The 23,742-nt window shown below is 38.9% G+C and overlaps 2 protein-coding genes across 3 annotated transcripts in view; one reads left to right on the top strand and one right to left on the bottom strand.

Moving 5' to 3' along the window:
• Positions 1-528: 528 nt before the first annotated feature.
• Positions 529-3,030, top strand: SDR42E1 (short chain dehydrogenase/reductase family 42E, member 1). 2 transcript variants are annotated; one of them, XM_042821350.1, is made up of 3 exons: positions 529-604; positions 810-911; positions 1,453-3,030. In XM_042821350.1, the coding sequence occupies exons 2-3, from the start codon at positions 844-846 to the stop codon at positions 2,558-2,560; spliced, it is 1,176 nt and encodes a 391-aa protein (XP_042677284.1). In that variant the 5' UTR covers positions 529-604; positions 810-843; the 3' UTR covers positions 2,561-3,030. The 2 variants fall into 2 exon arrangements, with proteins under 2 accessions (XP_042677284.1, XP_042677285.1); XM_042821351.1 differs by lacking the exon at positions 529-604 and adding an exon at positions 610-679.
• Positions 3,031-5,639: 2,609 nt separating this feature from the next.
• Positions 5,640-23,742, bottom strand: part of PLCG2 (phospholipase C gamma 2) — a 58,245-nt gene continuing 40,142 nt past the window's right edge. Inside the window, 13 exon segments of the mRNA XM_042821349.1 lie at positions 5,640-8,499; positions 9,310-9,494; positions 12,457-12,545; positions 13,428-13,595; positions 14,846-14,960; positions 15,969-16,114; positions 16,708-16,917; positions 18,113-18,215; positions 20,212-20,369; positions 20,650-20,716; positions 21,143-21,239; positions 22,033-22,142; positions 23,086-23,154. Of these exon segments, the coding sequence (XP_042677283.1) occupies positions 8,457-8,499; positions 9,310-9,494; positions 12,457-12,545; positions 13,428-13,595; positions 14,846-14,960; positions 15,969-16,114; positions 16,708-16,917; positions 18,113-18,215; positions 20,212-20,369; positions 20,650-20,716; positions 21,143-21,239; positions 22,033-22,142; positions 23,086-23,154 (1,560 nt within the window). The 3' untranslated portion in view covers positions 5,640-8,456.

Here is a 23,742-nt window from a genome sequence, read left to right as displayed (position 1 = left end):
CAATAGGATGAGAGGGAATGGCCTGAAGCTGCTCCAGGGAAGGCTCAGGTTGGGTATTAGGAAACATTTCTTCTCAGTGATGCAGTGGCACAGCTGCCCAGGGGAGTCACCACCCATGGAGGCGTCCCAAAGCTGTGGGGATGTGGCACTGAGGGACAGGGTCTGTGGGCAGGGGGGGTGAGTTGGGCTGGACTTGGTGATCCTAGGGGACTTTTCCATCCTTAACGATTCAGTGATTAGTGATATAGCCTTTGTGAAGCTTTGGCACTGAGGGGAAAGGTCAGGCTTCAATAACCATTGGAGACTCCCCGTTTTAAAGCACCCTCACAGAAACAAGCTCTGATCGAGTCCTGCTGCGGAGGGAAAGGGGAAGGCAGCACCTTCCGGGCACACAGCCTAACACAGCCCAACACAGCCCAGCAGCTCCACATCGCTGGTGTTCACTGAGACAAACTCAGCATCCTCTAGGTCACCCCCCGCACCCCGACGCCATCTTGTGACTCGGCACCCTCCCACCGTCCCTGGGAAACTCCATTTCCCGTGAAGCCCCGCGGCAGGGTGGCACTGCGGGAAGGCGGAGCGGAAGGCCGCGGGTTCCGAGCAGGTACGGGCGGGACGGCGGGCTGCGGGTCCGGGCTGTTCAGAGCACCGCCCGACCGAGGGGTGCCGGGTCCCGCGGGTCGGTTCTGACGGTGCTCCGGTCCAACCTGTGCCTCGGAGCCGGCTTTCCCAGCTGTGAACGGCTGGACGCGAAGCGATCTTAGAACTCAGATTGGCGTTAATGTGTGTTTGTACTGCGTCTTCCGTAGGTCAATCTCCTGAAAAGGCACCGAAGCAAAGAGGATGGAAGCAGGAAGTAGCGCCAAGGAAGCGGTGCTGATTACGGGAGGAGGTGGTTACTTTGGCTTCCGGTTAGTGCGCTGGAGAGCGGCGACGTGCGGATCAATGGAGCAGGGCGGGCGGTGGGGCGGCGGGCTGGGACCTGCGTCACCCCGTCCTGTGCCTGTTGGTCTCGGCTCCCTGTCGGCAATCGCACCGCTGCGTTTCTGAGTGCTTTAAGCGAATACGTTGCTCTGATGCCATGCGTAACTTTTAACGGGGCCGATCAGCTTTGTGATGGGGGTTTAGATTACCATCGTTCAGCTACCTCAGGTACCTCAGGGGGCAGAAGGAGAACGAGCTGGGTTCTGCCAAAGAGCAGCTGAAAACACGTTGGTTTTGTTCAGAGCTTTCCCTACTGGCAGTTCACCCACTTTGTTTTGCTTTCCTCTAGAGACTGAGGAAACATTTCTAAACCTTAAGCTAGGCAGTTGACTCATCACCATAGTAGATGGCTGAACTGAGTGCAATTAGGAAAAAAAAGGTATTGAAGTAGTTAAAGAGCTTCTCTTATCTCTGTTGAAGTGTTTTATGCATTTATGTATATAACATATGCTTTCTGTCCTGTTTTAGTTTAGGCTGTACCATATACAAAAAGGGAGTTGATGTGATTCTCTTTGATGTCATGAAGCCTCTTCAACCTGTGCCAGAAGGGATAAAGTTTATACAAGGGAACGTCTGTCGTCTGGCTGAAGTGGAAGAGGCTCTTAAAGATGTGATCTGCGTGTTCCACATCGCTTCCTATGGAATGTCTGGCAGGGAGCAGTTGAACCGAAAACTTATAGAAGATGTTAACGTGAAAGGAACAGAAAATGTCATCCAAGCCTGCAAGAGTACAGGAGTGTCAAGTCTGGTTTATACAAGTACATATAATGTGATATTTGGAGGCCAGATTATAGAAAATGGGGATGAATCTCTGCCTTATCTGCCTCTTCACCTCCATCCAGATCACTACTCCCGGACCAAATCTTTAGCTGAAATGAAGGTGCTGAAGGCAAATGGTACTGAGCTTGGACATGGGAAAGGTGTATTGAGGACTTGTGCTCTCCGACCAGCGGGCATCTATGGGCCAGGAGAGCAAAGACATCTTCCAAGAATAGTTAGTTACATTGAGAGGGGACTGTTTAAATTCGTATACGGAGATCCTCTTAGTTTAGTAGAATTTGTACACGTTGACAATCTCATTCAGGCTCACATCCTTGCCTTTGAGGCCCTCAAAGCCAACAAAAAGCACATAGCTGCAGGCCAAGCCTACTTTATTTCAGATGGCAGACCAGTAAACAACTTTGAGTTTTTCCGACCACTAGTAGAAGGTTTGGGATACAAGTTCCCAACCTGCCGCCTTCCTCTGTCACTTGTCTATTTTTTTGCATTTCTTACTGAACTAGTTCATTTTCTCATAGGCCATGTTTATAATTTTCAGCCTCTCCTCACTCGCACAGAAGTTTATAAAACCGGTGTCACACATTACTTCAGCATGGAGAAGGCCAGGAAAGAGCTGGGGTACGAGCCTCAGAAATACAGCCTGAATGAAGTGGTTGAGTGGTTTAGATCTCAGGGCTGTGGACCAAAGCCAGGGAAGTATACCACTGCACATCTCCTTAGGGATGGAGGACTGCTCTTGCTGTTGATTGCTGTGCTCGTCTCATGGTTTCCATCTGCAGTTATATTTTCACCCTGAAATGAAACACTGAGTATGGAGGACAGGATTTAGTTATGTTGCATACTCTTTGTTTTCACAGCGAATTAAAAAAATACATATGTTTGTACTTCTTGGGTAAATACCTTTAACAGTTCTATCCCCAGTGAATAGAATGGTGGAGCAAAAACCTTTACTTTTTGTAACATATCTTATAATTCTTCTTCAAAGTAAAATTGATCGGGCCACTAAAAAGTTAACTGTACTACTACAAGCAGCATGTTATTGTCTGGTGCAGTGGTACCCTTAAGACTGACCTTTTCTACCCAATAGCATCATACTCTTGGTCCACACCTTTTATTCCTAGGAAGTTTGTGCTATATGATCCAGAGGGGAAAAAGCTTACTCTTTGATCACATTCCAAACCAAGTTCTGCTTTCCATCTTGAGTGCATATATGCCTAACCAATAATTTGGCTTTAGACAATAAATTATTGTTATTTTTTAAATGAATACATTGTGGTGTACTTTTCTGAATAAACTGTGTTACATCTAATACACTTCTGGAAAATGTACAGTTGTGTACCTCAGTTGCAGCTAAGTGCTTGAAGCAGCACAGATCTGCAGATTTTCTAACTAAATATTCCTGTTGAAGATGAATGAGTTAGCTAAAGTGTATTATGAAACAGCTGTGATTTTTCCCAGCATTACTGAACGGTTAAATAATCATATTTAAAGGACTCTTGTTAAGTGATTACACTCATATTCCATTCCTTATAAAATTTTTATAGCCTCTGATAACATTCCTTTAGTGCTTGATATCATTACAACTTTATAGCAGGATGATAAACCAAAAGAAACTAAATGTAATGGTGAAGGGACAGCTCAAGGCAGCGCTCACTTTTCTTCCCCCCCTCTGTAACGGAATAAACTGAGGCAATGTTTGCATCCTAGGAGCATTGAACTCCTTTATCAAAAGCTACTGCGCTTCCAGCAGATAACATTTCACTACCATACCGACTGCAGAAGGGTCACTCACAGAATCCATTAATACACATCATCGTAGTTTGCAGGAAGATTAATCATTTTAATAAAAGATGAAAAAAAAAAAGTGACCTCACAAAAGCTTTGGCCTGCTGTTCTCCTAGAGGGCCACGCTTTTCAAATGAAAACCACTGGTTACTTCCTCCTCTCCATCCTCTGGTTCTGATGCAATGCTAGCAAAAGTAAATTAAGAAATTTTAATGCTAACAAAAGCAACAGGAAAAAAGACAATGTACAAGAATGCAGATGCCTGCTAGCTACAACTATAACATTGGTATTTCACGCTAACTCTTGTAAAAAGCAGATCTTTTTAAGATGTAGAATGCCACTCCTGTGCCCCAGAGGATTTTTTTTCCTATTTGCAATACTTTTTTTGGAAAAAAAAAAAAAAAGAATAAAAAAAAAAAAGGAGCCACTGCCATGTATACTTATCTTAATGGTGGGGTTGACAGAAAAAAATAATCTATGAAAGTGTCCCAAAGTGTAAACATGCTGTTAGTGCTGGCTGAGGTGAAAGTCCTGATAACTGTTTATGTACAAAGAAAAATTGGGACGGGTGGCAAAGACACAAATACCAAAACTGAAGCAGCTCAACCTCCTGCAGAACGAGCACAACATGTGAAGCTCTTCATCTGTCTGGAGTCAAGGACAGAACTCTTCACTGATAACACAGCAAGAGGTGCTATTTTGTCCTAACTGCCCATAACTTATGCTTGAGCACATGGTACTAAATCAGCCCTAGTTGAGAGAAACAAGCAGCCACTTGGCAATGCCTACCCCAAACCAAACAGCAGCCTATTTGGCTCCATCTAGTAAACAAAGCCAGAGTCGTGTTTGCTCTTCAAGTAAACTACAGAAGAGGTGAAGGATACTTTCCCTGTTTTACGTTCCAAAATGAAAAGAAGAAATGTAAGGCTTCAGGAGTTACTTTAAAATTACTTACTCTATGAGAATTACTTAAGACTTAGGTGTGCACAAAGCTAGTCACGGCTGCTCTGTTTCAAGTATTTTTAAAATGAGAATTATTTTTCTCTTATTACTACTTTTATATCAGCGACTGAGAAGATGAAGGTAATTCAATTGTTTTGTCTGTTCCAAAACTTTATCTATTATTTGTTTTCCTGAAAGTGAATTATCAGAAATACACCTCAAAACTCAAAAAGCAGAAATGAAAGTTTGCTAGAGCTGAGTTATTTAGCAACTGGTAAAAAGAATGGCTCTGATGTTTTTAAATATCTCTTGGCAGCTGCTTAATCTTGCATAACGCAGCATGTCAGCATAAAACTAATGCCTGCCAGATGTACATGAACGACTTATGATGTGTGTGTATATATGTTTCGGAAGTTTAAATGTCAATCATCCTTAAGTAGTATGTTTTTTTGTAGCGTCACCTCCTAGGAGACCCTACCAATTTTTTCTTTCATTTCTATCGCTAGTTGCCACATACTTGCAGCAATACAGTGATACCTCAGCAGCATAAATGCCTCATAGATGCTTGATTCCAGCTCAACATGTACACAGTTTTTATTAGAAGACTGAGAAAAATTTGATTCCCAAGAATCCCAGCAAAACAAAAAATCACAATACAAAGACATCAAGCCTTCACCCAGAGACACTTATGCCCATGCAATTAAGATACCCTCATTAGCAGAACGTGTGTTAATACAAATTTACTGTGAATGATGGTTCCAAATGACTACAAATTCCAGCTCTGCCTTCTTCAGACCTCATTTTTTGAGTTGATACAAACCTGATGCTCACTACAGCTGAAGTATCTACCTGTTAGTGGAAAAGGTCAGTTAGGAGTTGCATGTTAAACATGATCTTTGGCCTTTTCCTTCTGCAGTGCTTGTTTGTATCCAGATGAAGTGCAACAATAATGGCTTCATGAAAACGATCATTAAGTCAGTTCATCTTAAAAAATACAGAAATGCCCTTCCTCCAACCTCTGGTGCAACACAGCGTAACATTCCAGCAGACCGCTGTTCAATTAGAACTCATGCACACCACCTGGAGATTTGAAGTCAAGACATTCAGTAAACCACGCTTTAATGAAGAGGCTTCTGGGATCACTGACATCACTGCTATCAAAACATTTTTATTAAAATAAGTTATTTTAAGAATTCAAAATAGTTTCCATAAGAATATAACAATTCAACCGATAACATTCTTATAAATGATTTTCCTCCTAGATTATAAACTTAGCATGCACATTCAAACCTTGTTTCGTATTAAAATAGCTGCAACTGTGAAGAAGTTGCTTGAGTCCACCTTGACAAAGAATTGAGAGATGGGCCTTTGGAGTTAAAACAATGCAAGATACAAGAAACAGTACATAGCCTTGCCTAACACTCAAGTCAACCAAGCAGCCAAAGCAGTAATTCTCTTCTGAATGTAACATGTTCATATACTCAGGGGAAAAAAAAAGTCTGTGAAACTGAATGGATTTTCATAAATGCCAAGGAATACCTCTTATAACTTTAAATATGATGTTTGCATGCAGAATATACACACAACTTTCTGAAGAACTCTTAAACATTTGCACAGCAGCAAGGAACTTCCTACATTCATCATACAATAGTTGTTCTGGGTCAGGTATAGAATAAGGAAAGTAGTTGAGCCAAATGATTCACCTGGGCCATGTGGCTATGTCTGCTCTGGAACTGAGCTAGAAATAATAAAATTAAACCACAGCAGCCTAGAGATCTAGAATTTGGTCTCCCTGAGCATTAGCATCTTGTGGTCCCCTACTTTCTGTAATCAGTACAAGCCCAGCTGTTATTCAGCTACTTAAAAATCCTGTTCCACCTGTGGAAACAGCTTCAGGACCTTTCAGACACAACTTTGGACCACCTCATCTGACCATCACTGACAACACTGTGTTCTCAGGACACTGAACGCGACACACACTGGCTGCTGAATGAAATATATAGCACAGGGACTGATTGTATGACACACTAAAATATGTCCTGGAAAGCAGTACAAAATGCATGTGCACCAAAGGTCCTCACCACCCACAGCAACTGGATCAGCAGGTAAGCCCAGGTTTGTATGGCAGGCTAAGTTATTGCTGTACCTCTAAAATCCACATTTGATGCCCTCTCCCTCCCCCCCCTCAAAAAAAAAAAAAAAAAAAGAAAAATTGCATTCATCTAATCCTTGGATGGACCAGTTGGAACTGGTGACTGAAGAGATTTCAGGCAGGAAGAAGAAAAGAAAACCCTTGAATTACCTTTAACTTTGTCCTCTCCTCTTTTTCAGATGGCTGATTGGTATTTAATTCCTTCGTTAAAAATATCTAAAGACAATCAATTATGGGATGCTATAATAGCATTTCCATCTCAAGATAAGTGAGACACAACTCTTTTTGTAATAATTAAAACCTCAGTGGACTTCCTTAAACCATCAGATGTGAATAAACAACAGCATCAATCAAGCACACCTTGAAACAACAGAATAGGGAGCAAGAGAAACCAAAAATGGCTGAGCCATCTTCATCACACCAGGAATCCCAAATGCATGCCTGTTTTCTGTGATGAGAAATACAGCATGATGTATGCAAACTTTTATGACTTGGACAGTCATTTAGACAGAACTTAACTCCTGTGCACAGCTGTGAAAGAAATTCATTTATAAAGACAGCAAAACGTCACCCATGTAGAGAGAAAGGAACCAGGAATTTGAGAGTAATAAGATCGTGCTAGCACAAAGAACTGACATGCACCCAAATTACCATAACTGGTTTTAAATATGCCATTCAAGGGCTTCCATTTCACTACTGCAGTAAAGCACACTTGCTAATCTACTGAGTTTTCGCATCTGTAGCTCAATGTTCTTCACTTGATTAAAGATGTAAGACTAATGTACCTCTATATTTGTGCATACTATCATTCTTGGATTAGATGTATTTTGGTAAAACAGTCTACATTTACAGAACACTATCATCTGATGCTGTCATCTAAGTAGGACTGCAAGATTAAAAATGGACAGTTCATTAAAAAAAATCATTTCTAAGCACATTAGCAGCTGAAAGGGTTTGCAAAATGATGCTGTATCAAACTAAGTGCTTTTCAGAGTTGAAATGCCTTTCTGAAAAGAAAAAAAAAACATAACAAAACACCACATATTTCTTAGCACATATTTACATTAAAACCTTTCCCTCCAATACCTTAATTTAGGAACACAAGTTCAGAGGGGCTACAAAAACAAGTGCACACACTGTTCTCTTAAACCTTTCACAAGGAAGCATCCAAAGTTAAAGAGGATATTTGATTTCAACAAAAGTAACATATTATCTGCTACTCAAGAAGGGCACAGAGAACTGCTATTAAGAGACAATACAGTATGAGCTATTAGCTGCCCAAAATTCTTTATACAGTTTCAGAAGTACAATCCATTGCCTAAGGTAAGGTAATATACATTTAAAAAAGAAATGTTGGTGCAAAAGTGCTTTTACAGCATTTAATAAATTAAAAACTCACTACCAGTTAATCTTAAGGAGCCAGGTTGTTAAAGTGGTGTGATTCCATGCATGCAAATTGTTGTGAATGTCTTATCTACACCCTGCGTACACAGACACCATGAACAATTTAAACTTGCACTTCAGGTATTGATAAGCAGTGAAGTCTATGCAACTACCCACCTTCAGATTCTTTCATATACAGGAAGTCTGGCCTGCATAGAGGTACTGGCCAAACCTTGTACAGAATATAAATTATTTGGAATTAAAACAGTTTTTCTTATAACAAGAAATTAATAAGAAAATCCATCTTCCCTTCTCTTCTTCCTCTTCGATTCATTCAGCACGATGAGATCTTCACAGAATAGAATGACCAGGATAAATTAATGTCTCTACCTGAACTGCTCCATAAAGCATGCATCAAAGAATGACTGTTTTAAGAGTAGAATTTGCTGTTACTGACTTTCTTCTCCCTTAATCTTTTAGGGAAAAGAAGAAAAAGAAAAAAAAAAAAAAAAAAAGGAGTTAAGTCTCCTTGATATTTCTCAGAGGGGAATGGTTTACTATGTTCATTCAATGTCTAAGTAATGTATCAGCAACAAGGACTGTACATTTTTTTTCCTGCAATAGATGGGATTCATACAACTGTTCAGCACACACAGACACACACACACACAAAGGTAAAAAAAACTATTTAAAGAAAAGTCTTCGTCCCATTTCATTATCTCAGTAGATCCTAAAGATCTACTCAATACTTCCACGTGGTCACCTGGTAAGGAAGCCTCTCTCTTCCTCCTACCCGACCCAAAGGTGGCAGCAAATGAGACATACCCTCCCCTCAGCTTTGGATAGCACACTGACACTTAACTGACAGTTCTGTGGTCTTAAAATTGTTCTTATCTTTTGCAGTATGTGTCTCTGGAAGCATGTTGTTTCCACATATTTAATACACTAAGGACACCACCAGGGACATAACTTTAACAGTGTAGGAGAGGTGGTTTATTTATTTGGCTATATAGCATGTATTTCCAAGGTTTTCTCCTAGAAAGCAGGATAAAAGAACATAAGCTCACAGGATTACACTGTGATTACTGAAACCAGGATTTCACTGAGCAGACATTTCACTGAGTCTGCTGGCCTCTAGTGGTTTGCAGCCCTGCCTCACTTCAGCTATGCCAATCCTGCTCTGACTATTCTTAGATGCTTGTTTTAATAAACCTGAGATTTTCTTAACATTAAGCCATACTTAGATGGAGCTACCTTGGAAAGAAGAATGATTATCGACCCACCTCCGGTTACATGCGTCTTGACATATCTGTAGTTTATGTTCATTCACATTGAATTCTCTTAATAATGCATCTCTGTTAGGATTCCTTAAGTTCATATGGGTATCATAAAGGAACAGCTGGTTATTAACTTCCTCCTGGCGCTTCCGAAGTTGCCGACACGAAGAATAAAGCTCTTCTTCATATTCCTTTGAAAGAATATTGGAAATCAATGTAATAATGCTGGTAATCAGTGAATGTAAGAGATACCCAAAATGATACAGAATCAACAGAGTTCAGGGGGCTATTTTGTTTTCCTAAACACATTCCATTAGCTTTATCTGGAAACACATTTTGGAAAATATTCTCCCATAACAAATCATGTCAGTGTGTTGAGCAAAGGACAGCAAAAGGACATCACCGTGGGACATCAGATTATGTGCTTTAAAATACTTTTTAATTTTGTTGTTCTTGCTTTTGACAGCTCCATCATATCTGTGTACTAGGTGACATTAACAATCTTGGTGCTTTCCTATTGAAATCCAGACCACAAGTAGAAATACTGATGAGTAAATAGGATCCCTAACAGCAGCAAGCACCAGATGACCAAGGGAGGACACGTCCTTTGCACTAAGGATCTATGGCCATTTCATGCTTTCAGAGGAACAGACTAAGTATTTGAAGATTAATTTACAGGGGGTCTGAGCTTCTGTTGCATGTGGCCCACAACAGAATGTCTCAAAATTCTCCTCAAGCATAAATAATCAATATGACTCCTCTCATGACTTCAAATTATTTTAATACTCCAAAACTTTGCACGCACAAGCTGCCTCTTTTCTAGTGTTACTTCTGGGAAACAGCATTGGCAGCAACAAAGTCTTAATTTTCAAATCAGCAGCAAAACAAGATGCGTATCCTAAAAGAAATGACATGCAATCAATAAATGTAACAAATCTAAATATTTTCAGAGATGGCATACTAATAAGAATGCCTCTTTTAGGACTCAGTCCAGATCCACAAAAATTGACAGGTTTAGAAACATGGAGTTTCTCCATGTTTCTAAACTCCATGGAGCCATGGAGTTTTACAGTTAAAGGAACAAGATCCTTTCCTCACCCTTCTTTTTCCTCCCAAAACAAATTCCTACAGTTCCCTGGTATAGGATGAAGCAAATAAAAGCTAAAGAGATTCACACACTTTCTGATGCAAGTGAATCAATTTTCAGGCTAATAATACATGCTTCTAAATGTAAAAATCTCAGTGTAACCAAGTTTCTGCAATGTCAAGAAGACTGGTTAACTTGAACAAAAACTGCATGAGGCCCCACATAACAGGGCATATATACATATATACATGCTTACATTTGCTAGATTCTTGCTACTCTGTTCCTAAGGAAATTTCACAGCCATTCTCATTCCCCTTTATAACTGTGTTTTTCATCTCCAAGAGAATACAGATGGAGTCCTGTATATAAACAGGCCTGTTATTAAATTATACCATTTTGTGAAGGGTCATTATCACAAATAAAGAAAAAAAAAAGGGCAGAAGAACAGATGGATATAGCCCTGATCATTCCTGATGCTTCTTGAATGATCTGGCAGAACTTCCAGAAGTTGATTAACCATGGCAAACCTTGATTTGCTACAGACTGCCAAACAAAAGCAAATTTGTTTGCAAGTTCTCCTGCTACTGCATTACCACCCAGAAACATCAGACCTTGCAAAAATACAGAGCAATGCTGCATCTTCCCTTGGCCTAACAAACTGAAGGTGTTTCAAGAGTGTGAAATATGCTACCACCAAAGAACTTAGTGCTGACAGACCGGGAGACACGCTGCTGCTATGAACAAGAGATACACTGGCCCCAGGCAAAGAATGAATTTCTGAAGAGGAATCAGCAATATATCTAGCACCATTCCCATGCTCAACATTAGGCAACAGCAAGTTGTTACCAGTATTCTCAGAGGCAACAAGCCAGAAAATATGTAAATATATGAGTTTATCTGGTCTCCTGGATCAGACTCATGTTCATGGAATACGAACATTTCAAATGTTATCTTCATGCCTCTCTTTTCTTTAAACATACACTCTTTGTCTCAGCTCCTAGCCTTCTCCTTCTCTCAGCTATGGCTGCCAAGAGCTGATTACACACAGCCGTATTACATTATGTGTTTATTAGGTGGCTTTGCAAAAATCTTAACAAGAATGTTTGAAAAAGGCTGCCACTCCTCCATGAAGAATGTGACTGAGAATTCAGTGATTTCCATTTCAGTGTCCGTAACCGTAGGGACAAATCTCTCCAGAGACATAATAACAGTATGTCCAGAGACATACTGGACAGAGACAGAACCTGGTGTTTTAATCATGAAAACTAACACATATTGGTGTGAACTACAGCATTAGCTGAACGATTGTGAACAACTGCAGATGAGTTGCACTTCTTCCTCCTCCTCTGAATAAGAAGGGTACTGGAAAGCACCCAGAAATCCTCACTTCCCAGAAGCACTGTAAAATTTCATTACTTGTTCCCTGTGCCATTGTATTTAATAAGATACAATAAAACATAGATTCATATATAGTTATAATTGAATATTTAGTTATATATAGTTATATTAATATATAAAATATATAGAATAAAATATTATTGACATATAAAGAGAGTCTGAGAATAAGCCTGCTTTAAATTAACATAGAAAGGAGCACCTCTGAAGCACCAACAAATGCTCTTCACAGACCAGGTATTTGAATGTGTGGTTCCATCAGCAAAGGATGCATCATCATCATTTTTCCTTGAATGTGTAAAAACACTAATTAGAATTTCAATAGGCAAAAAGCCTGAATTTCAGAGGTGAAAGCCTGAATTTAGCTAGCTAGCTCTGCATGGCATCAGTCAGTTAATAGGAGAAATGCAACAACCATGCTGGTACAGCAAAAAACAGTGGAGGTAATTAGGCTTTGTTTGTGCATTATTTATTTTAACAAATGAGTAATTTGTCTCCTCAGTGGAAGAGTAGCTCAATTTGCATTACTGGTCTTCCCCAATACCTAAAGAAGAAAAATCAGATAATACCACACCATAAACTGAACAAAAACCTAAATCCTTGTTTCCTGGTTTCCACAAAGAACTGCTAACACATGCTGTGAGTGCACAAAACAAATGAGAGGTTCTCACCAGAACTTGCTGCATTTCACAGTGAATCAGAAGTGAGGCTAGCTCTATGTCTTCACTGTAACCATTCTTGAGAGGAACTGATCTAAAACCTGAAAGAAAAACAGAAACAAAGCATATACAAAGAAGTACTAGAGTCAAGGCCATCAAAAAATGGTGCAAGTGGGCCTAAGGACCAAAAGATCCCTCACTGTTCAAATGCTTCACTGCTAAGAGCAAGCTTTCTTATGTGAATTATGTGAATTACAGAGAAACAAAAGACAAGACTGGTAGAACCAAGAAACAGAAGGTTTCATATACTCTTAGAAACTAAAGCCAGATGCAGAGAAAAATCAGCAAACTTACTCTGCATATGCCCATGTCTAAGGCAATGAATTAAACAAATATTCTGACACAAAATCAGAAAACAAACCTTCCCACATTTTACCCAGAGCACATAACTCTGTTGCTGAAATGGAGTCCATGATAAAGATAGTTAAAGACACAGGGATCATATCAGTAAGGAGATAGGGATAATATCAGAACATTGATCTCGTTGCTTTCATCTGAAAAACAGCTCCAAGTGGGAGTGGAAGGAAGAACTTCAATGGAATCTCTTACTTTCAGAACAAAGAAACCCCTGGGTTTATCAGTACACAAGAACTATATTTAGCTTTCACAGAGTCATGGCACACTATTAGTAGCAGTTCTAAAACTGTCTTTGTTGTGATTTGTTGCTGCTGCAAATTTTCCTATCCTATCTAAACAGAATTAAAAAGGAATAAATAAATAAATTCAGAAGGCAAGATGAGGATCATTTTACATGCTTTTCACACTACACAGCTGACATAATAAACAACAAATTGAAGGAATTCAGGTCAACAAAGCACTTCTCATTTGGCGTGTTATAGCTGCCACTGTAGAGCGCAAACTCTTAGCACAATAATATTTAACGTCATTCTGACTTAGCCCCTTATCATCCCTCCTATTCTTACCTGATTTGATTCCTTTGATGGGAAAAGTGGCATGTGCTAAGAAATTGGGGTCACTGAACATATCCTCCTCATAAACAACAAAGCGCAAAAATGCTAGATTTGGATCATAAATTTCAAATTTCACTTGCTCCGGACAAGGTGCCCATACTGGATTAAGGCCATTGTCATCTGTAATGAAAAGGAAGCATTTACAGTATGAGGGAATAAATTCACTTCATTCATATACGGGTATGTATCCCAGGCCATTTTCTGGGCATACAGAGGCCAAAAAATCCTATTTACCATCTGTCTCATGTTGTAACCTCACTGCAGACAGTTTGTATTTGTTTATTTGTGAGTGGAGATAGGAGGAAACTTGGCATGGATGGAAATCTATGAAGAAAAGCTATTATTTGTCTTTATATATACAAAACCTCTGTGGACCATATTCATGAGCCTCTTGTTCCGTGTCACAGGAAAAGCATGTATGATGTTCAGTGCCAGTGTACGACGGCCCAATTCATTTATGGAACACTGAGTAACTTGGCACTTGCAAAGCAGCTAGGAATTCTGCTGTCTAAGGTCTTGGTCACTCCTGACAAAAATTTAAAATCATAATCCTCTTCTCTGAAGTACTGAAGAGCCACAATGTACATTCTGCTCCTAATTTTGTATTTATCTTCCACTGCTGTCTGAGCTGTAGGTTTCAGTAGCTTAGATAATTAGATTCAAAGCCTCTTGTCTACCACAGGAACACTGCTGCATCCAGATATATTAAATTGTGAAAAGACAGCCAGTCAGTTTATTAAAGATTGTTCTGTCTTATCTTCTTACATACAAAACTTCAATAATCAATTTTTGTCTGACTGCCACTTAGATATTGTCCCATTTCATTTGCTTACACGATGTTCATGTACACACACACACACACACACACACACACACCAGGCACACACTCCTTATCCAGAACTCACCAGGAGTAAGCTTTGATCAAAATTTTACTGCATTGCAGGTTATACAACTTTACAGCCATCTCTACCCAAGCTGTCTCTGAGGGGATGCCAGCCTTCAAACCCAACTTGAAATAAACACAGTCTGGATCTCACAGCACTAACTCCCCATTTCGGCCAGAATTTTGGCAATTGACTAACTCTGTAGGAAGCACTTTCAGGGCAGCAATTAAAAAAAAAAAACACGCAGACTACACAAAGTATTGCATAGGCCAAAACATAACACAGTCACAACTTTCTGTGAACAGTTCGGGTTTTTTCCCTGAAAAATCAAGTTTTGCAAATTAACTCAGGAAGGCAGGAGAGCAGGTTACCCAATTACTCCCCATACAGGTTGCTGGCCAATTATAGACATTATACATTCATTATCATCACCCACTTTATGTGCACTAAAAGTACAACCCCACTACACAGAAAACTGATACTCACTCACAACTGTTGTCTTGAATTTGTTATTATCATACTCAGCCCCACATATTTCTACCTCTACAAAGGGACATGCAATGCTTCTACCAAGCTTTGGGAGATGACGAGCACCTAAAACCTTCAAAAGAAACTATGAGTTATAACCACATCCAGAGGAAAATTCACATGGAAAGGTGGCCTACAGAACTAAAAGAGAATTTCACTAGAGAAAAAAGAAAATAAACCCAGAAGAGTATGCAGAAATGCACACTCCCTCTCTTGAACGTGTTTACATCTATTAAACATGCTATGTCACTCATAATGGCACTCCAAATTGTCTGGGTGACTTAGTGATTTTCATTGAAAGATATTATGGCTGACATTCGTTGTACACACTATGCAGCTCCAGATCAAGTTTGTAACATTATCTTCATTCAGTCCTTATTACCTTAAAACATTCCTGCTTTATTTCACACCACCTGTTTACCTCTCCTCTAAACTGTAGTAAAAAGCAATTAATATGTTTCTGCCTTCTCAAAAGGCATATTTTTAAAGGACATCTCTCTTACTGAATAATAACTGACAACAGAAACAAGCTCATCTCACTTTTGGCACTAGAAGACAACAAGGTATAATTTTCAAGCGATACATCCATTTCTCCATGAAAGTGAGACTGACATTCTGATTAAGTCACAGCATACCCAATAATATGATGAATGGGGAAAAAATAATCAGTTTATTATTTTTTCTGTTCAGTTTTTCTCTTTCATTATAAACGTCCTTCATCCCCACACTGGAAATTTTGGAACTAGTTAGTCTGCTGCTAATCAATCTCCAATAGGACATTTCTACTAAGAAGTTACTAGGTTGGAAATGCAAGTTAGTACATTTGGAATCTTTATTAGCAATTACATAAAATTATCCCAGGATTGTGTTTTTAGTTCTATAGCATGTGCTTCATTAGCATGATAAAGATATGTATTCCCTATCAGGAACCAGTGAAACTAGTTTTATTCTCAAACACTCCGACATTTGAAAACAGCATTTTGACAATCTGTCAGGTCTTGCTCTGAAATATAATAACTTAATTTATAGTTTTATAGATATTTATGACTTGTAAAAAACATAATTTACAAAAGAGATTTACCCTCACTGTCATAATCATCTGCAATTTCCTCTTCGATTCATTTGGCATTGGGTCATATTCTTCATTTCTCATGCTTTCTGGCTGCAGAACATAGCCAGTGCGTCCATTAAGTGAAAACAAGGCATGGTTCAATTGCATGTATTTATCTAGGAAGAGAGTTAAACAGTCACAACAGAAAGATCCCTATCTGAATAAAAGGAAGTACCAGATCAATGGCTCCTCTCTGCAATTCTTCCTGGTTGATGCTTTCCCAGAAAGAGTTGGAGAGGTAAGTTGGAAGACACAGTTACTGAACTTCCCTTCAGTAACTGAACCTGACAGGCCATTTTTCAACAATTTTAATCCTAATAAACCCATCTCCATTCAAAACTAGTTTCCTGTGAGTGCCATTAGCTAGCTTCCCTTACTGGGAAGTTGTGTACTGCTTTCCCTGTGGGTGAACAACTGTTCATCCAATTGAACTTCACTGCAGATATCTCTGCTTGCTTATCATGAAGAAATCAAAGTGGAATAAACCTTTCAGAGGTAACAAATGGGCTCAGAGATAGAGAGACTGATTTTTTGTGGATCTGCTCTTAACAGAGGATTCACACATTCACAAATTCTCAGATTTATTTCTTTTATCTCCCTTCTCACAGTGAATTACAAATAAATACAACAGCCACAGTGACTAGAAGGCAGAGGCTCCATTAGTGGTGAAATAGAATATGGGCTAAATCCTTTTTAAAGGGAATATTACCTGGAGTCTGAAAGTTAAGAGCCACCATCTGAGAGCCACAAAGCCAGAGGCGAAATGGGTCATAGTTTGATGAGTCAACCCTTTGTCCTTTAGGATAGACACGTGTCAGTCCCTTCAAGTTGTATTTCAGCAACTCAACTGGCTTTTGCTTAACAATACTTTCTGCCTTGGTTTCCACAAAGGAACGAATTTCTTTGAAATCAGGATTTTCTACACAAGGGAGAGAGAAAAAAAAGGGCTGTTACACAGGAAGAAAGAAGTTGACATTTATGCCTTATTTCCAATAACATTTTGTTTTACTTTGGTTTGCTTTGTCCTGTAATGAAATAATTGGTACTGTTTTAATGCAGACACAATAGACTGGTTGAATGTCAGGTCTGAAAGTTAAAATTGCCTGCCTGCCACATGCTTTGCAACAGGGCAGATTGTAGCCATGCTCTTATCTCATCATTGCTAATAATGCACTTCTGACCACTGCAGGACACATTTAAACCAGACATCTTTTCCTGGGTTTAAATGGGGAGAAGAAAGGGTCAGCCAGGGTTACCCAATGCTTCAAACAACGAGTGTAATTACAATGTCTTAGCCACAGTGACAGCTTATTAAAAGCATCTGCAAAGAAACTTAAGGAGGAAGGGCACATTTGCTGGCTTCTCTGGAACACAAAGTACATATTTCAGTGTCAGACTCTATCTGCACACTTATGTAGATCCTAGTTCTCATTTATATTATGGAACTATATATCATTTCTACAGCTTACATCTATGGCAAAGGTGCTACAGAACCATTTTGAGAGTTCTGACAAACAAATGTCAAATGTTCAGCCAGATTTTTTAATCTCAGAAAAAAAACACCTGACGTAAAACTAGAGAACTTCCTTACTGAAGCTGTATTAAGATGATGTCTCTGATCAGTTAGGTAAGAAACCTGGGACAGTTTCAAGATATCTCTTCTTTCAAAGCCTCCTTTCTAAAGGAAATTCACCAAGCCCAAGAAGTTTCCAAGTCTTTACTGTGATTGCACTGACTACGAAAACATGGTGTGGGAAATGAGAACAATGAGAAATTACCCAAGCCTTCATCTCCTCATTGATGGCCTCCCGTTTGTCTCATACCATTAATTAGTTCCGCATTTGGTCCCACACTTAAACCAAAACAGATTGAGATATGTGCTCAAAACAATTCTGATAAATTAGGGTCTTTTACCTGATACTTGATAGCATGAACAGCTTCAAGCTCCCCTACTATTGCACAATTCAAACTGTCACTGAAAATTCTCCATGGGTGAGGCTCAATATTCTCTAGTAGAGAAAGAATAGATTCTATCTCCATTTCCAGAATTTCAACTAACATCTGTACAGATTAGTAGAAAAGTTAAAATTCAGATGTAACATTAAAGAAAATACCTAAATTGTCCTTCGTTTTGCTTGTTGGCTTGCAGTAGATTACCAGATCAGATAATTCAATGGCAATCAATTGATTCTTTTCCCAGTATTTCCTCCTGTTCTCCTGTAAAATGTAATAAAGTTTTAGATTATGGACACACTAGGCAACATGGTACAGTAACTCCACTCTAATAAAATGACAAAACTGATGCATTCTTTTTTGCCCAGATTCTTATTTGATACTTAAAACACTTCCATAGATGTAACGTATTCAATTCAGAGAATGGATTAACCAAGTGCTTTTTTTTTTTTTTTAAAGCATGTGTTTCAGAGTGTCCCCTTAATCAATCCTACTCAGAAGCTTGGCAACATTTTTTTTTTTAATTTTTAAAAATATTATCTTGTTTGTACTCCATTTTCATTAGATTCCTGACTCTATACCTCATGTAAATGCAAATGTATGAAGGAAAAAATGCAAAATATATAGTGAAGTTTCTCTCTATTTACCATCTTAAGCAGGACCTACGTCTTGTTAGTAAGTCCCAGACAGCTAAATTCAATCCTCAAGAGCATCATTCCTGTAATTTCCTGTTTGCACATGAAACTAGAAATGTTACTTATAGAAAATCACATGCAATCATGTAGGCCTCACCAATTATAAGCCCTCGATATACTTTCCTGTTTGTAAGCACCTGCTATGTGGAAGCTGAGCCAAGGTCCTTGCAGCCACAGACCGGAAGCTACTGAAATCAGCAAGACTTGCCCTGAGCAGAGATGTTTTGGCTGGAGGCTTTTCAGACACAAGAAGCAATTACAGGACAGAAAATGTTAGAAGAGCCCCATACCAAACAGCTACTAGCTTTGGTACAAGAGATTATGAAGCAGCAGCAATTAGGAAGTCTTCCAAAAGAATCCTCTCAACAAGATGAACTGAAGAGGAAAGAAAATCAGAGAAGCCAATGAGTTGCTAGAATGTTTCCCTGAACCAGAGATTACATTGAAGTCTAAGAAAGGCAAGGAGGAATACAGCATTAAGAACTAAAATAGACTTGGAAAAAACCCCAAACCTGTAAACACAAGTGTCGTTGTATTTAGGGATTTACTGGTTTCCCAGACATAGCTCAAGAGTATGCAGTGCTCCATATAGCAGTGGAGCACTTCCACAGTGTTAGACATAACACACCAGAGATACTCAGCCAGGAGAGCTAGTAATGAATGAAGTACAGGAAGCCTTTTTATGTACATTATGTGCACATCTCCAAAATAAACTGAAAACATGTCTGTGTCATACTGCAGGATTATACTTTTTCCTTCCCGAAATTTAGACTGTGAATTGTACTGGCAAAGAAGGCCTTTCCTTGCCTTTTTCCTCTCCCCATGCTGCAAGGATTTCAAGAGGCTACACTGAGAAAAGCCTCCTGATTGACAGAAATGAGTTTAAAGCATCTTTGAATGCAGGCTGTTTAATAGTTCCCTAAATGTACAGAGGGAGAGAAAGCTGCCAAGCTCCTGAAGAGCCACTGATGTGCTATGAAAAACAACCCATTTAGAGACACTTCTTTCTAGACCAGGTTTCTCTTTTTCTCATTTTTATTTCTAAACAGAAGCCTGGCATAAGAACCACATCTCTCCTCCCTCAACAGCAGTTCCTGCTGTTTTTTCCCTTGCTGAATTTGCTGGCCCCACTGCTTGAGGTATTAACTTGCTTGCTATAAATGGGATTCTGATGACCCTCGGAATATTGCTGCTCTAGATGAAAGATAAACAGCACAAGCCAACACAATACTGAAAAATATTTTCCATCATTCATAACACCCACTCAGTAATAAAGAGTAGAAACAGCAAAGAAAACAGTATAGTCAACTTAAGCATAGTCAACACAAGGGCATTTGGACCATGTCAAAGACTTCTTAAGTACTAAAAAAGAGAACAGGAAAGTAAATTAATACATGAGAGAAGGAAAAGGAAGTCCTGAAGAATGTTTTTAAGTGGAAGTAGTAGTACAGGTACATAGATTAGGTACAGAGCTTAGCAAGGTTTAGCAGTATAAAACAAATCCTATTGTAAACTTACAGCACTACATATTAAAAACCAATAAAGGGGTTTATTTTTAACAATACCTCTTCTGCAGTTTTCCATGTGATTTCACGGACGCTTTGGTACCATTCAAATAGTTCTTCTACTTTATCAGTTGCAAATTCAACGCATGGATCTTCTGGATTCTTAGGTTCCAAAATGAAGACAAAAGGCTTTTTGTGTTTCCCTTGTGGCATTTTCACTGTTAGGTAAGTAGCAAGAAGTTTACACTAAAATCCAGCTGTTCTTCTAATGCTGTCATTGTTGAATTGTTGCAACAACTAGTGGCCAAGTCCTGGCCACTGCAGTAAGTGCTTTCATGGGGCTGGAATAATTAGTCTCAGAACATTTTATAATATCAATTGTATTTGCCACATGAATACAAATAGTTTTCAAAGCCAAGTATTTTATGCTAAACACAAGGGACCCTCTTCAGCACAGCAAGTTCAGGAGTCAACATGTACAAATCAGAAAGTACATACCCACATTGTACGTATTTAGTACCAATATGCCGTGACACAGAGAGCCTAATGGATTGTCCTCAATAATCTGTGAAAAACAGGAGATACAGCTGACACAGCCTTCTGCACAGAATATTAACAAACAATAAATACCACTAAATCTAATTACTTTCATTGAAAGCACGTGCACTCTAATATTTAAAAGGCAAACTAAATCTAAGTTTCAGGCAAGTTATAGCTTAGATGAGCTATCTGAAATAAAAATCCATACCGGTATAATACACAGGAAAACAGAACCTCCTACAATCCAAGCAAATCAGTTATCTCCTTGAGTAGGTTTCCATGATGGACATCCTGACAAAAACGCTTGACAGCACAAAGAACAGCAAAGAATGCATTCATTTCTTTATTCTGCATTCCCTTGAACACAGCATCCTAATTCCATAAACCAGATTTCCACGTCCAGCAGGCAGCTTGTTCTAGGAAAACACAGCAGACAAACCTTAAACCTCACCTGGCTTTCAAGCTCAGCAGAATTATCAGATGACAGGTCTTCAACGTAATTGGATGGAAAATAGTGTTGGACTTTTTCTCCATAATCCCCCTTCCACCTGAATTTAAAAAGAAAAGCATACATAGAGAAAAAAAAATAGGTTAAGAGTTTCAACAGGCCATTAATAAAGAAATGATACCGTGATTCTATGAAACAATCCTCAAGAAATTGGTCATTAATACCCAACAATGGCTTCTCTAGTTGGCAATCACCAAAAATATAAGTGATTAAGTAGTTGCAAGATCCAACAAAGTGATCATTAACTGTAGTAACAGATCATTTCAGAGGGATTACAGTTACTGTATACCACAGTTAATGACTTAAGAGGCATTTCCCCTTCCAGTACTAAAAATACTATTATGTGGTTGATTGCCCTGCAGAAACTAGAGGGAAATATTAGATTCCCAAGCAATTTGCAAGGCAGCTAAGAAACAAAACCACTTATGAAAGGAAACTATACTGACAACTAAATAAAATGGATTTCATTCCAGAGAAGTACTAAACAGAGCAAAAGAAACACAGTACTGATGACAAAGATAGTAGATGCAGAACTTCTCATAACACACAAGTGTTAAGGAAGTATGAAAGTAGTAAAGGAGAAATAGGGGATACACTGGCATAATGAAGATTCTGCAAGGTGAGGTTAGTTCTGTAGGGCCAAACAATGCAAAAGACATAATAGGAGACTTGCATTTGAGTTTTTTTGCTTTCATTTAGTATATCAGCTTTAACATTTATGAGGCCACATTTAACAAGCAAAGATTTTTAAAAACATGCCACTCAAAGTTTAATCTTTCTCTCCCATCCAGTAAGTCACTAGAAGTTCTCCTACGAGGAATCTTTGTCCTTACCAGCCTCCAGTTTCCTTTGTGACATTATGAATTAGAGCTCCTCGACAGAAGCTCAATTCATCACTTCGTTTGGCTCTGTAGTCATACAAGGCTTTCACCGTTCTCTGAGGCTTTAAGAGAAACAAAGCAAACAGGTCATCTAGGGGGACAGGTCATAAAATGATCAATAATGCAATTTTATTTTTTTTAAGAGGTGGAGGAGAAGGTGGAATTGGATCCTTTTTTGTTGTTGTGAAGCTCAGAAAACGCAGTACTGAAGTTCCATAGTGACATCTATTGTTGGAAGCAAGTAATGCTACTTAACTGCTATTTTTCAAGTATCAGCTTGAAAAAAAATGTTTTGTTTGTTTTTTGAAGAGCACTGCAATGTAATTACTGTAGGAAAAAAAAAAAAAAAAAGTGAAGTGTCAATCTATCACCATTCCATGTATTCAAATGCAGCTGGAGCACATAGGCTTAAGAAGCAGTCAGAGAGCTTGCACTTCCAAACCACATCAGCTATCCTGCTGCTCACGTTTCCTTTAGGAAGGCATCTAGTTTCAGTAGAACAAATAATTACTTTACCTTGAATTTATTAGCACTCAAATTCTTCAGTAGCAATGTAAATACATTAGCCAAAAAGACTGAAAGAAAGTTACAGCCACTGAATTAACAATCAGACGAACTTTCAGGAGAATCTAGTAGGAGACCATAACAAGAATTAGAGGTAAGGTAAGCTGTGCCACTTGTTATTAAATTTTGGAGCATACCTGAATAAGCACATGTACAAATCAAGCCACCTCCACAGACTAAATAGCAAGAAGTGCCTGAATTCCCATTACGGGTGAATCAATACAAGATTTGCACAGAGAAATTGTCGGTACAAATTTTGAGTAGATATTAGAAAAAAAGTCACACCCTTCAAAAGTTCACCTGTCCAGTCCCCCCATAAATCAAGCAGCCTAACACTTTCAGTTAACCTTTTCATTACTGATAACAGGAAATCCACAAACAATTCTCATCATTTTCAGAAGTCTAAGAGAAAACATGAAGGCCATCTCTCCTAAAACATACCACTGTAGGGGTGATTTCACTGGGTTCCACGTACATCTTGACATCATAAAGAGAGTTTATATCTTTTTCCTAAAAATGGAAAAAAGGAAAAAAGGTAAATTACAGTAATCAAAAATTAGAAAAATACCTTTCTGACAATAGAGATGCAAACTGAAGATCATAATACGGGTGTCTGGCTTCCCTCCTCATCTCTGTAGTTGAACACAGCTGAACAGCAATATTAACACAACGAGATCTAAAATTCTTTCTGCCCCTTTTAGCCTCTCCAGAAGGAACAGAAAAAAAAGAGACCTGAATTTCCTGAAAGATGGCAAATTTGTTTTTTCTTGCACCTTCCAACACCCATACATTTGAAAACAGATGAGGTCATCTCAGGTTTTTCAAGTCAGTTACCTGTTTGAAGCTCTCTCATCATGAAATACATCCATCCAAAAAGTAGACATCTATCCTAAGCTAATTATCCGGTCTCCCCTTTTAGTCAGCAAACAGACAGGTATCTCTGGGGGAAATCTCCTCACACTTATCTCAAAGAGTGAGCCTTCAGAGGTACCTCTCACTTTTTACCACAAAGGCAGCAGGACACCCCCCTGGGAAAGCTCCAAAGTGGTGAAGTAAAAGCTACTGTCTGTACAGGATGACAGGCACAGCAGAATCTTT

The sequence above is a fragment of the Centrocercus urophasianus genome, unplaced genomic scaffold, assembly GCF_019232065.1.
Source record: "Centrocercus urophasianus isolate 14NV4802_14NV808 unplaced genomic scaffold, USGS_Curo_1.0 seq_2, whole genome shotgun sequence".
In the NCBI taxonomy this organism is placed as follows: Eukaryota; Metazoa; Chordata; class Aves; order Galliformes; family Phasianidae; genus Centrocercus; species Centrocercus urophasianus.
The sequence above is the reverse complement of the archived record's forward strand: the minus strand, read 5'-3'. Positions and strand labels throughout refer to the sequence as shown.

What these genes read in the sequence shown, in the direction of transcription:
- SDR42E1 (XM_042821350.1), top strand. Translation starts at nt 844, where the DNA reads ATGGAAGCAGGAAGTAGCGCCAAGGAAGCGGTGCTGATTACGGGAGGA. An exon ending in GGTGGTTACTTTGGCTTCCG is followed by an intron (nt 912 to 1,452) that starts GTTAGTGCGCTG and finishes GTCCTGTTTTAG; the next exon opens with TTTAGGCTGTACCATATACA.